Source organism: Culex quinquefasciatus, chromosome 2, assembly GCF_015732765.1.
Source record: "Culex quinquefasciatus strain JHB chromosome 2, VPISU_Cqui_1.0_pri_paternal, whole genome shotgun sequence".
NCBI classification, from domain to species: Eukaryota; Metazoa; Arthropoda; class Insecta; order Diptera; family Culicidae; genus Culex; species Culex quinquefasciatus.
The window spans coordinates 144,603,262-144,618,218 of NC_051862.1; the positions used below are offsets into that span (position 1 = coordinate 144,603,262).

The following is a 14,957-nucleotide window of genomic DNA, read 5'->3' on the forward strand; positions in this document are numbered from 1 at the left end:
TTTTCCGACGACGTAATTCCGGGTTGGTACGAAATTCCAACGAAAAATCTATTCTATCGATACAAAGAGCCTAACAATGGTGTTATACCCACTCCAAAATGTTTATTTAGCAATTCTATGGTAATATATTGTCATTTAGTTAAATTAAAAGTTTGCAAAATTAAGTTAAGATAAGTTTTAAAAAAAATATCCAGAATCATATAAACTTTTGTCCTAAATAGTTTCTAAACTTTGAATTCAATCCAAATTATTTTTTTAATCAGTCAACAAATAACTTTATTTATGTTTTTTTTTCAAAAGGTGTACAAACTTTTTTTGCACCTTTTTATTTTTGTAATAGTATTTGTTATGGGTCATTCTCCGCCAACTCACACAGCAGTTGCCCCGACCCCTCTTCGATTTGCGTGAAACTTTGCTCTAAAGGGTTATTTTGGTCCCTGGTCACGAATCCGAGGTTCATTTTTTTGTTATTTCGTGACGATGGGGCGGTACGACCCCTTTTATTTTTCTGGTTTTTTACTTAGACACGTTTTTTTGTGATTTGTAGCTCGCAGCCGTGAAGAGATAGAAATTTTGTGTAAAATTAGACGCCGATTTAATGGCGTACTCAAAATTCCGAAAAAACGTATTTTTCATCAAAAAAAAGTTAAAAATAGTTTTAAAATCGCTGCCATTTCCAGTTACTCAACTGTCAAAAATCGTGAGACATGTCATTTTATGGGAAATTCAATGTACTTTTCGAATCTTAAATACCCCGAAGGATCTTTTTATCATTTAGAACAAAAATTTTCATTTTAAAATAACGTGTTTTTTCTAACTTTGCAGGGTTAAATTTTAGAGTGTAACAATGTTTTACAAAAATGTAGAACATTCAAAAACAAAAATTTCGATATATAGACATAAGGGGTTTGCATATATTCTTCACGAGTCACAACAATCGTCCAAGGGGTCATTCTTATGCAAAATTTGCTGAACATTAAAAAAAAATACTTTCAAAAGCACACGATTGAGTTTTTGGGGTTAAAAATTCGAAAAACTGGTCAAAATGGTCTAAATCATCACTTTTTCAAAAAACTTTTTTGTGAAATTCTGATAACTCGTGAAGAATACATGCCCTTATGTCTATATATCAAAATTTTTGTTTTTGTCAGTTCTACAACTTTGTAGAACATTGTTACACTCTAAAATGTAACCCTGCAAAGTTAGAAAATCACGTTATTTTAAAATGGAAAATTTTGTGCTAAATGATAAAATGACCCTTCTGGGTTATTTCAGATTCGAAAAGTACATTAAATTTCCCATACAATGACATGTCTCACGATTTTTGACAGTTGAGTAACGGGAAATGGCAGCGACTTTGAAACTATTTTTTAACTTTTTTTGATGAAAAATACGTTTTTCGGAATTTTGAGTACGCCATCAAATCGGGCGTCTAATTTTACACAAAAGTCCCTTCGACACCAAATTTCTATCTCTTCACGGTTGCGAGCTACAAATCACAAAAAAACGTATCTTAGTAAAAAACCAGAAAAATGTCGTACCGCCCCACCGTCACGAGATATCGAAAAGTGGACCACGGATTCGTGATCAGGGATCAAAATAACCCCTTAGAGCAAAGTCTCATGCAAATCGAAGAGGGGTCGGGGCACTTTTTCCGATTTCGTGTGAGTTGGTGGAGAATTACCCTTATATAACTTTTTATAGAAATCATCTTTTCATGAGATTTTTGTAGCAAAATGATCGGCATGAGTTTCTGAACAAAACGTATTACTAGGTTTCTCCGGCTCCGTGGCTTAATGGTTGCGGCTTCTGCCTCGAATGCAGAAGGTTCAGGGATCAAATCCCGGTCGGTTCTTTTGAAATTTGGAATCAGGAATTGAACTTTAAATATGAACAAAAAACCTTTAGGTGAGTGGGATTCGAATTCACACCCTTTGATTTGATGGTCTGGGACGCTAACCAGTCGGCCATCATGGAGTTAATGCTCTAGAACTGAATTGATCCGTAGTGGCGAAATAATGTCACAAGGTATAACATATCAATCCATTATATAACTACTAACACCGTCTCAAAACAGCCCAGGGCCATCTCATATACTCATGAACTGGACGAGGGAGTCGTGGATTGCCTGGCCCGAGTCATCTGCATTACCGATCTTTGTCCGTACAATTTCAGAAGAAATCGTTAGTCAGAGAGAGGTATACGCTTCAAAGGTTCTTGAGATATATGGTGGTTACTAACCGAACCGTCTCAGTTGAAATATACTGTGGTCATGGCCAAGTCCTGCCAAGGCGGGGGTTCAAATACATACATACATACAAAACGTATTACTAGGTTTCTGTCAAACTTTAAATTGTTTACATGTTCCATCACAAAATGTGCATAGTGCCCAAGGGGTGTAAATACTTTTTTTTACATACTGTACTTTTTATCTTTTGATGCATGATAAATAATGTAAAATTACAGGAATATTTTTTTCTGACTATGTTTTAATATGCATTCTCTCCGATTTTGAGATGAAATAGCTTTTTCTTTCTTGTGAAACAATTATAATGTTTAAATTGTTTGTCCCATCACAATCGGATTATCTAGACACGGGTCCCCACAGACGGTTATTATGAAAAAAAAAAATTTCCACCCAAACCAATGATTGGACATGGTTCCTGGGACCATTCTGCACCTCTGGGCCGAGTTTCAAAATATTTGCCGGCAGAAATTTCGAATACGATCAGTTTTAGTATTTTGAGTAAAAATTAAGGAGAAATCGCATGTAAATTACGTAGGAACAGATCAAAGTTTTAATGTTTTAACCCCGAAACATTACTGGTCATGGTTTTAAATTGTACTAACATGTAGCAGAATGGTATAAAAACGATTAACAACACTGCCTTAGCCGGATTAGGCCTAAGTCAAGTGACATAAGTATATTATTAACAAGTTTATACCTTAATATTAAAAAAAACCGATTTAATATCACCAGAGGTGAAATAGAGCCTTTCTTACAACATGATGAATCTCCGCAAAATATAAAAAACGAAACTATTGGCACTACGCCCCCCGGGGCATGGCCTTCCTCTAACGTGGGATTTCTGCTCCAGCGCCTCTGACGAGACAGGAGAAACCGGGACCGACGTTTTACTTCACCATCCGATAGAAGCTCAGTGGATAAGGCGGGAATCGAACCCGCGTCTCATAGCTTCATCGGGATCGGCAGCCGAAGCCGCTACCCCTGCGCCACGAGACCCACGCTCCGCAAAATATATTGGCGAAATTAATTTTGCAGAAACATAATGATACCACTCAGTGAGAATTTGACCTAAAGCTTCGAATCTTTTCACCTTACTAAACCTCGAATGCCTTTTTTTTAAATTTCTGAGGAACATTATGGGTCGCAAGATAATTATATTTAATTAAGAAAAACTTGTTGGATTGACATTATTAGAAAAAGGGTACTCAGTCTTTAATGTTAGTCTATGATTAACTTGAAAAAATATGTATCGATATTGCACTTTGTCGATCTATTATGAAAAGCTAGAAAGCACACTTTCACGCCCAAGCGTAAATGTGCTGGCGGTGACGACTTGTCAATCTTTCTAGCAAGAACGAACCGGGACTTCGAATTTGATGTCCAGTATATGATTCTGTATAAAACCAACAATTTAATAGGAAAAAAGGGTTAAAAATAAGACGTTAAACACAAATATGGCTATATCTCTGGAAATAAATTTTGGAAAAGCTTAAAATTTTGGGCCCAAGCAGTTTATGGCGCATGTTTTCGAATGGCTTTTTGTTTGAAACTGAATTTTAATTTAATAGTGTTATCTGTAAAATAGTCCAAAAAATACATCTAAAAAAGTCTTTGACCACATTTACCGGTCGAAAATTGTGAATCGAAATATAAAATGTTCGTCTCCAACCCCACGTCTACAAATCTGAAATATAAAAATTTTGGGTTCTACGAGTGGTTTTCGAATGATGGAAAACACAAAATTTTTAAGAGCGGATACAGACATCGCACAATTATTTCAGAAAAAGAGCTCTTAAAAATGTGGCTTTGAGTTCCGGATTTCGGGCCAAAATTCAATCGAAAGAGCGCATCTAAACCTTCAATTTAGTAATAGGATTTTTTCTGGGACGATTCCCCGCCGTGCACGATTTTTTAAAGATTTCTAAGAAAAGCGTTTTTTCAAAAAGCAAACCTTAAACATTTATTTGGTAAGAAAGGCAAAAAGGTTAAAAAAAATTCATAAATCATACGCTTGTTTAAATTTTCTAAATTTGATTCCAATTATTGATATGAACATTTTCTAGGTAAATATCATACCTAATCTTTAAAAGCTAGTTCACAAGAGTTGAGAAAATCATTATTTATCAAAATCAACCAAAAAATCCAATGCCAAAAAGCTTGAGTTAAAATATAGTTTCCCCTTGATCAGAATAATATGAATAAATATTTGTTGATAGAAAAAAAAATTGATTAAATTTTAAAAAAGTTTGTCAAATAAATAAAATTGCGGTTTGTTTTCTGGAACAAATTTTAGATAATAAATTCAGCAAGTCGGATATTCAGTTCTATCCAGACATTTCATAGGATTTTTATTTTGAAAACTAGCTGAAAATTGATAGATTCATGTACATATCTATCAGTGAAGAAGGCAAAAATGATCAGTTATATCAATTTGATAGTTTATTTGTCCCGAAGTGTTAAAACAGGCCTTCTTTTTTCCAAATCGATATGATAAATTAATGAATCGCGTAAATATGTAATATAATCCCAATAATCCGCATCCAATTTCCACACAAATGATGATTAAACACATTTCCCTCATGTGAGTGGACTCCCCCTGAAGTGATCCCTCATTTCGTGGTGATTTTCAGTCATCCCATTTACGCGCCAAGCAGGAGACATTTTTTATGATGATGAAAAATTGACCCAAAACCTTTTTCCACCAGCCCATCCCAAATGATTCCAAAAACTAAACGTTTCCGTTTTTTTCTCTTTTTCCCCAACAGTGACATCAGCAGCAACAACATCTCTAGTTTACCAAATAAATCGTTCGACACGCTACCAAATCTGGAGGAGCTGTAAGTATAAATAACAAACTCTGGTCTTGTAGATAGACCATTTCCAAGCGGGGACAAAACTAGTGACAAATTTCCGCCATCAATTAATCAACTCTTTCATTTTGCCGACGGCATCTGGAGATTAATTTCGCTCTCTGGCATGGCAGCGGGAAAATCTTTGCAGATAGTTAGGAGGAAAATATATTTTTTTATGTTTTAGCAATTAAAACTTTTTTGCTGCCCGGCTCGATCCAGGAAAATGTGATTTTGCAAATATCCGTCGATGGTTGGCTCTGGCATCCGACAGGAAAAAACAAACTATCTTTTCATCAGGCTGGCCGACTGCTGCTGCGTGGGTGGAAAAAACTTTATCGCTCGAGCATCACGATGGACTAACCGCAACTTGGTGGGGAGGAGGGGAGGAAAAGCTGAAGCAAAATAAGATCTTGTAGCGAAGAATTTAGGTTATGAAAACTGTTGCGTGGAGGGGGAAAGCACAGAAGAAGGGTTGTGGTTTGGATCGTTGGAAGTATTTTTCTAATTAAACTTTTACATTGAAGGTTGTGGCAAAAATTGTGTTAAGCCAGGAAATCAAGGCAAGGCTTTTGAGTAATGAGGAAATTAATTGCAAGTTTTTAAAGGATCACTTGAAATGTAAAATGTAGCGCGATTTCGAACATAAATAATTTCATGTTTGTTAAATAATATTTGAGAATGATTTCATTAAAACTTCTCTTATTTCTCTTCCTGTGCAGCATCCTCTCCAACAACCAGATCGAACAAATCGACAGCGAAGCCTTCTACGGGCTGTCGAGCCTCAAAAAGCTGGTGCTGCAAAATTGCGCCCTCACGCGAATCCCATCCGATGCCCTGCGCCGGATTCGCACCCTCGCCGCCCTGTGAGTAAACCCACTAACCTTAAGGCTTTCAAATGTTGACCCCTCTAACTAACACCCCCTTAATTGGGGCCCGCAATTTTCCAGCCACTTGGACAGCAATCTGATTGCCGACGTGGAGAACGTAACCTTTCGTGGGTTCAACTATCTGAAGAGTTTGAGACTGGAAGGCAATCTGCTGCAACGGATCCCGACGGAGGCGTTGATCGGATTGAGATCACTAGAAGCTTTGTGAGTATTGTGACACTATTTGACATTTTTGATCAGTTGAAAATCAAAATTAAGTATTATTAAAACTTTCCAACTGTCGTAAATGCTAACATTTTTCGACATCATGTCACATTTAAGTTCGACACCGAGAATAAATTGTTCCTCTGCGACAATCACACGTAACACGTGCCTGATATGACAAATTGAGGGCAAAATTGTTTGCTATTTGTTCTGCTCAAATGTTTCGCAATTGGCAAACTGCCAGCAAAGATGGTTTCTAGAGCATAAAGTGCAATAAACCAAGTATCACATTACACGTCAGGCTCTGCCTTTTGTGAAACTGATAACTTCCCGACACTTTTGAGTAATGGATTTTTTTTTCTGTTTTTCTTTTCAGAAATTTAGGAAGTAATTTATTAACTACTATTAAGGCAGGAGATTTTCCACTTTTGGAGAATCTTCATATTTTGTAAGTATTATTAAACAACTGAAAATAACATTGCTATGAATCTTTACTTATTTCCTCCTTTCTTTATTTGCAGATTAGTGAAGAGAAATCAAATAAGTGAAATCACTTCCGGTGCTTTAACCAATTTAACTCGTTTAAAAGTTTTGTAAGTATCGTTTTCACAGTTATCGAACCCACATGAGTGTAGCTCGTGAGAATGTTCAGGAACAGTGGTTCTCAACTAAGTTTAGAAAAAGTTGAGTAATCAAATGAATAAAAATTGATTTAAAATAAATATTGAATAATTAAACAGTAATTTACATATTTATTGTTTGAAAATTAGGCTGCCATTTTGTCATGAAATCTTTTATTTTTGAAAAACAACAAGGTATACAATAGCGTGGTATACGGATATATGAAAAAGACAAAAGTGTTTAATTTCGAACGTATCAACCGGAATTTTCGCTGAAAATTTGAAAAATTGAGCTTATTTGGTTAAGGTTGAGTGATTCCAGTTTTGAACTAAAGTTATAATGGAATTTCAATTAATTTTACTGATTTATTTTTCACTTTTTAACTCTTCTTCTAGAAAGTTTTGCTCAACCCGATAAAATTGTCTCATCTCGACGTCGTCGTGCTATCTTGTCGCACCCGCCATTGCGACGTTCCGAGAAAAACGCGTTTCAATGTTTGACCTTGAATAAACAAAAACGAAAGCACACAATGTAAACAATAACAAGCACGTTTTGTTTGGCTGACCATTATGTGCATTGTCCCGAAGTTTGGTTGAAGTTGGTTGCTGGAGTCCCGAGTTATAATTACAAATGTTTACGGTAGTCTAACTTGTACGTGCGTCAAACTCGTTCTGACCTGAAATCCCTTTGGCCAGTTGTCGCACTAACATCAATTTTCAGGGAGTGACAAAATAGCACGACAAGGATGAAACTACTTTCATATGTAAAGTGACAAAAATGCACGGAGTTTTTTCGGATTTCGTTGAATATCTCAGGATTAGAATTACAATTTTGAATCCGTAAAAACAGTCAAAACACTTTTTTAAGAGGTTTTTTCAAGTACAAATAACTCAATTTTCCAACAAAAGTTTTTTGAAAACTTGCGCAATAAACTGATTGCATAATAAATATACCGAACATGAAATTTGAAGTCCTGGCTAGTTCATTTTGTTTAAGGTACAGTAACCCATAATCGTAAATAATTAAAAAAAATATTTCGCATTTTCGAAAAAAATGCACATCGATCCAATTTACTTCTTAATCTATAAAAAAGGCTCTATTTTCCCTCTATGTGGATTAAATGGGGGGCTTTAAATAAATTTTACGTAGATGATAAAAATGTTTTAGGAAACCAATTTCATGAAATAAGAGCTTTCATGCAAAATTATGCAGTGAAAAAGACAAATGTTGGAATTTTGAACATTTGATGATTGAATAATCCCTCTTTTTGTGTTGTTTTACCTAAAATAATGTGTAAAAAGTGAAATTCGCAGAAAAATACGGATTCAATTGCTTCCACTTCCTGATTTTATACGAAACAAATTTATGATCACACATTTTTCATGCAAGATTTTTTGTGAATTCATCAACCGAAACGAAACTATTGGCACTACGCCCCCCGGGGCATGGCCTTCCTCTAACGTGGGATTTCTGCTCCAGCGCCTCTGACGAGACAGGAGAAACCGGGACCGACGTTTTACTTCACCATCCGATAGAAGCTCAGTGGATAAGGCGGGAATCGAACCCGCGTCTCATAGCATCATCGGGATCGGCAGCCGAAGCCGCTACATCATCAACCATCAAATTCGAAAAAAAAATTCTTCGGCAATTCCAATTCAAATAGCATAAACCGCAAAAAGTTCTCAGATCGAGCTATTGATATTGATCATATTTAATTGGTTGTGCTATCTTAGTTACCAATTTGTTTAAATATTAAATGTAAGAAACCCACAACGATATCGTTACTTCTAACAAAACCATACCTAAAACCAAATGAGAACCACTGGTCCTAGAACTGGGAAAACTCAAAGTTTTTCCTCATTTCCTTCTCTCAGCAGAAAGCCGGCACAAAACCCTAACCTAACCCAGGGGTATCCTGTTCTCATGTACGGCTAAATGCGCAATAAAAGTGTGCTGGAATCGAGCGCGCCTGCATTAAGGCACCCAATATGATGGCATACTTCTGCATGGGTTTCTCGCTTTCTGCCGAGAGCATAACAGGGGGAAAAAAAATCTAATGCGATTAAAAGTTTGTGTTTTTCCACCGACCCTCGGCTCTCTCCCCCGGGGGGTTGAGGAAAACTTCCGGGTTTTCCCCGATTCGTGTGGTGTGATAGCTTTTCTCACCTTCTCTAACGATGTTTGTGTATGTTTTTTCTTCTTTTTTTTTCTTTTGGAATCATACCACCACCCCGCACATTCGACAGAGAGTTAGATGATAATGTGTTAAGTTCAGTGCCTGTTGGCTTGGAGAATCTCGTGATGCTGCAAGAACTGTAAGTATTGGCGTGGGAGGGAGCTTTTTTTTCTTTTCCAGGAAGAATAGCGACGGTTTCCGATTGATTGATTTAATATTTATAGCGAGTGGTTTTATTGACGAGCGATATTGGGGAAAGTTTTCTTGGGGAATTATTATTCATGAAGCGGATATTATACTTATTGTTCGATTGATGGGAACAATAAAAACTGTGAATGGGGCAATGGAGCGAATGAGGCTTATTTAATGAAATATTTATTTATTTATATTTATGTGTTAGAGCAAACTAAGGTTGATTGAGTTTTTCTTATTTTGATATTTAAAATATTTAGATTTTTAAATTTTTTTGTTAGTATAATATGAAATGGAGCATTTTTTCCATTCAAGCTTAATATTTTTTTTTATGTGGTCTTCGTTAACTCATTTCAGTCACGTCCAACGATAAATATTTTGCTCAACAAAGCGCATATTTTAAGCACAAACTTTATTGCGGCTGATTGGGCATTTTCGAACTTTAAAATTCACCCTTCGTCTGCAAAAGATAAACATCTTCACGTTTCGTCAAAACAAGAAAAAAGAGAAGAAAAAAAAACACAGTTTTCCCTCCAATAAACTACCAAAACGACCACGACTTCCTGCCGACGTCGTTCCGGCAAAGCTTCCTTCCCTCATTAGAATGGAAACATTGTTGCGCTTTCAGCCGCCTTATTTTCCTGCCAGCGGCAAAGTTCAAAGAGTTGAAGAAAAATGCCAAGAAAGGGAAGATGTGCCACATATTTTTTTTCTGTCCTGTCGGGAACCTGCCGACGTCGCCATCCGGGGATAGCTTCGGTACAATTAAATTTAATTTATGTGAAATTTATGCCACCACCCGCCATCGGATGGCCACGGATGTTGGCCTACAAACGGAGTTTGGTGGCCTTTTCTGACTGGTTCCAGCGCGGTAAAGGGGAGAAACTACCAAGTCACTGTTTTGTAGTTCTGTTCTCTGCTCTAGCAGAGTTGATTTCGGCAGTAAAGGTTTGCTCCGTTTTTGCTTGGTTGAAGGAAATCCTTGGCTGAAGTTGGCATAGTGGGAAAATCCGCTTCAGTTTCTGTTTCAGTTTCTGTCTCAATTCCAGTCTCATTTTCAGTCTCAATTTTTGTCTCAACTTCTGTCTCAATTTCAGTCTCAGTTTAAGTCTCAGTTTCTGTCTCAGTTTCTGTCTCAATTTCAGTCTCAGTTTTAGTCTCAATTTCTGTCTCAATTTCTGTCTCAATTTCTGTTTCAGTTTCAGCCTCAGTTTCTGTCTCAGTTTTAGTCTCAGTTTCTGTCTCAGTTTCTGTCGTAATTTCAGTCTCAGTTTCTGTCATAGTTTCTGTCTCAGTTTCAGTCTCAGTTTTAGTCTCAGTTTCTGTTTCAGTTTAAGTCTCAATTTCAGTCTCAATTTCAGTCTAAATTTCTGTCTCAGTTTCTGTCTCAGTTTCTGCTCAGTTTTAGTCTCAGTTTCTGTTTCAGTTCCAGTCTCAGTTTTAGTCTCAGTTTCTGTCTCAGTTTCTGTCTCAATTTCAGTCTCAGTTTTAGTCTCAGTTTCTGTCTCAGTTTTGATTTCAGTTTTAGTCTTAATTTCTGTCTTAGTTTCTGTCTCAGTTTCTTTCTCAGTTTCTGTCTCAGTTTCAGTCTCAGTTTAAGTCTCAGTTTCAGTCTCAATTTCCGTCTCAGTTACTGTCTCAATTTCAGTCTCAGTTTTAGTCTCAGTTTCTGTCTCAGTTTCTGTCTCAATTCCAGTATCAGTTTTAGTCTCAGTTTCTGTCTCAGTTTCTGTCTCAGTTTCAGCCTCAGTTTCTGTCTCAATTTTAGTCTCAGTTTCTGTTTCAGTTCCAGTCTCAATTTTAGTCTCAGTTTCTGTCTCAGTTTCTGTCTCAGTTTCTGTCTCAGTTTCTGTCTCAGTTTCTGTCTCAGTTTCTGTCTCAGTTTCTGTCTCAGTCTCAATGCCAGTTTCAGTCTTAGTTTTGTCTCAGTTTCTGTCTCAGTTTTAATATCAGTTTCAGTCTCAATTTCTGTCTCAGTTTGTGTCTCAGTTTGTGTCTCAGTTTCAGTCTCAGTTTTTGTCTCAGTTTCTGTTTCAGTTTCTGTCTCAGTTTCAGTCTCAGTTTCTGTCTCAGTTTTAGTCTCAGTTTGTGTCTCAGTTTCTGTCTCAGTTTCAATCTCAGTTTCTGTCTCAGTTTTTGTCTCAGTTTTTGTCTCAGTTTCTGTCTCAGTTTCAGTCTAAGTTTCTGTGTCAGTTTCTGTCTCAGTATCAGCCTCAGTTTCTTTCTCAGTTTCTGTCTAAGTTTCAATTAAGTCCACAGTTCACCTCATCCAGCGGATCTAGCAATCGGAAGCGCTGGACAGGCGGAATAGTTTGGACAGAAGTTCTCATTCATTATTCATAAGCTTTCCCTTCCCGTTTCTACCACTCGTCTAACGTTCCGTGAGGGCTAGACACGCGCCTTACTGGGAGATTTATCTTCCGGCTTTGTTAAACTTAACTCGCTCCAGATATAAATGTACCCAAGAGAAGAAAAACGCTTCATCAGCCACTTTGAGACAATAGCAGATTATAGAGTCACTCTCCATTGGAACCTGCTAACTTGGTATCCTTTTTCCCCTTGTGTTTTCTTTTTTCTTTTAACCACCACAGGTCAGCATCCGGCAACCGCATCCGATGGATCTCGAAGGATGATTTCCCGAAAAGTCTAGTCACATTGGAGCTCAGGTCCAATCCGCTGGTTGGCATCAAGCCAGGCGCGCTGCAGAACATGCCCCGGCTCCGGAAGTTGTAAGTGCATGCATAAAACATAACCTCCCAATTCCGCGATAAATTAGCCTATTTGTCCAGACACTGGAAAGTGGTGCGATGATTTTCATGTTTTGGCATTTGTTTTCTCATCTTCATCTTTTTTTTTTGTTTTGGTTAGAATTCTTTCGGACGTCCGGGGACTCCAGGAACTACCTCCGCTAGATGGCTGCACTTCGCTGGAAGTGCTGCGGATCGATCGAGCCAACCTAACCAAACTACCTGACCATATGTGTAAGACTTCGCCGCGCTTAAGGAGTTTGTGAGTATTGGTGGAAAATTGTTAACTTGATATCTTGGAATAAACGAAACAAAAACTGTTCAACTTTTCATTTTTCTTTTTATCTTCTTGCCAGAGACTTGAAATCCAATAGATTGAAAAGCATTCCAAATGTGACAAACTGCCGTGATTTAAGAGTGTTGTAAGTATCACATTTTATACATATATTTATACAGAGAACCGTATCGTTGAGTTCAAACGATTCTTATCCATACAGCAGCAAAATATAGATTTCACAATCAATTGTGAATGATACAGTTGTTTTACAATTGCTACTTTTCCCAAAATCGTGAACACCCGTTCATGAAATTGGGAACCACGAACAAAGTGTTCAAATTACATGGTACGTTTTTTAAAATCGTACCATGGCATTTGAACACTTTGTTCGTGGTTCTTAATTTCATGAACCAGTGTTCACGATTTTGGGCACTCTTTTTTCCGTGTAATTACATGGTTCAATACAATTTTTAAATATATATGCCATCATTTAAGGCGTATTAAGACTACAGTCTAAATAGAGACAGCAGTTTTTAGAGCACTTAATAGCTTGAAATTTGGAAATGGATGTACATTAGGGTGACAAGAAAAAATATTTTTTTGGAAAATCGTAAGAGATGCTTTATTCTTTAGGTTAAAAGAAGTACCGTAAACCGGGGTGACTTTGGTAGGATTTCAACTTATTTTTGAAATATTTTCCAACTGGTAAGGTTTTTCTCAAGATTATTATTTTTAAAACATGTACATGTAGACCCCACAAAGTCCATGCTTTATTTTTTGAAAAAAAGTTTTTTCATTAGTGTTAAGAAAAATAGACACGTTAAAAATTCCTATTTTAAATTCCGGGGTAACTTTGATAGTTATAATTTTTCTTGTAAAAATCAGATTTAAGGTGTTCAAATTTCAATTTTCGTCAAATGTACCATAACTAAGGTTGCTGATATAGTTTTTAAGAAAAAAAATATTGTTTGTATTTAGTTATTTAAGTTTCTAAGCTTTTTAACAAAATACATATACATTTAAGGTGAAATTTTAAAATAGTCGAAATTTTTCCTGAAATTCTTTAAAACTAGTTTTGTTTATAAAATTATTGATTTATTTTACATTTTAAACTGATTTCGAAGCACGAATCACAAGTTTCCACATTTTACATAAAATTTGATTAACTAACATTGCCTATAAATTTGGAAATTTTTTAAAATTGTGTTTCAAAAACATATAATATTTATTATTTACAAACTTATTTTGCCTTGTAATAGTGGAAAATTGTCCAAAGAATCCGAAAATGCATTCCGTTTTCCGATTCAAAATCATTTTCATTGAGAAAATCATGAAATAATCAACTTTTTCTTTAATACAGTTAACTAACTTTTTTAAATTTTCAAAATTTTATCAAAAGTTCTCTACCACGGTCAGTATGATTTCAAACCATTGCGTACTTATTCAATTTGCGAAAAATCTGAAACCTATCAAAGTCACCCCGTTTTACGGTAACTGTGGCAATTTTGAGCCAAATATGTTTAGGGTTAAGGGTCACTTTTTATCGTTAAAGTTTGTTTGGGAAAAAATCGAAAGAAACGCTCACTCAATTTTTATGAAAATTACGGTATTTTAAAAATATGGCATTTAGTAAAGATTGTGTGTTTAACAAAAAAAACTATATTTTATTAAAAATAAATGCAAAATATTGTTTAGATTGTCACCCATATTGTAATTTCTTTTTATTTTCGCAAAAAAAAGTTTTTTGTTAAGTTTAAGCATTTCATAAATAAAAATAAATAGCAAATCGAAAATGAATACCAAATATTGCAAATTATGAAAATTTGAAGAATTTCTCAAAATTACGTTTTTGTCTGGAAATTTTTGAAAAATTTTACTTTGAAACTTACTACATTATCAGAAAAAAAATATTGAAAGCAATGAACATATAACATTTTTAAATATATCGTGAGTTTTTTTGAAAAGGTGTTTCATTTAGTTATAGGAAATTATTCAAAAAAAAACCCTAGATTTGGAAATTTTGGTGTCAAAAGAATGTTAACAGATTTCTACAACTTCCTCAAAATTTTTGAAAACTTTTAGTTTTGATTTCACTTAAATACTTGCAAGTAAAAAAAAAGTTGAATTTTCAAGGTAAATTGAATACTTCACTATTTTGTTCGTGAGTTGAATTCTTTAAAAATTATTAGTCCTGAAAATCATATTTCATCATGTTTTTTTATTCAAACTTCTAACATCAATATTAAGTCTAATCTCACTCACACTGAATTTGTACATCACACACTCACTCAACTGGTAACAAAGGCAAGGTAATAGTTGTGATATATAAACTCATTTTATTCACGGTGTAAACACTTGATACAAACATTTTGAAGGTTATTTTGTAACTTTTTTCCTTCCGTAGATTTACTCGATTCTGTAACTCTGTTTCCAGCTTTGAATTAGTCAGCTGTTGAAAGGTAGTCCACATCTCAGCTTAGGATAGTAACTTCTCACAAATAATGCTTAAACAACGAAATAAATGAAATAAAATGAAATTTCTTAAATACGATCATTTTTCAATACTTTGTGCGATTCGATGTTCAGCTCATAAAATTTTAAAGAAATTTGTATATTGAAGTTCTACGATTTTTTAAAAACCCAGGCAAATTTGTCGCTCTCTTCAGCGATCATCCTATCGATAATTTATGTAAATTCTAAGTTTTTTTGCCGATTGGACCATCCCTTTAAGGGACCATCCATAAACCACGTGG

At 35.5% G+C, this 14,957-nt stretch overlaps 1 protein-coding gene across 2 annotated transcripts in view; it reads left to right on the forward strand.

Annotated features, from left to right (window-relative positions):
- The window catches only part of LOC6044117 (follicle-stimulating hormone receptor), a 322,877-nt gene that overhangs the window by 302,617 nt on the left and 5,303 nt on the right, over positions 1–14,957 (forward strand). For both annotated transcript variants that reach the window (XM_038251809.1, XM_038251810.1), the window contains 9 exons: positions 5,014–5,085; positions 5,820–5,963; positions 6,048–6,191; positions 6,568–6,639; positions 6,713–6,784; positions 9,059–9,127; positions 11,772–11,909; positions 12,049–12,189; positions 12,284–12,349. In XM_038251809.1, the coding sequence (XP_038107737.1) occupies positions 5,014–5,085; positions 5,820–5,963; positions 6,048–6,191; positions 6,568–6,639; positions 6,713–6,784; positions 9,059–9,127; positions 11,772–11,909; positions 12,049–12,189; positions 12,284–12,349 (918 nt within the window). The remainder of the gene's footprint in view (positions 1–5,013; positions 5,086–5,819; positions 5,964–6,047; positions 6,192–6,567; positions 6,640–6,712; positions 6,785–9,058; positions 9,128–11,771; positions 11,910–12,048; positions 12,190–12,283; positions 12,350–14,957) is intronic.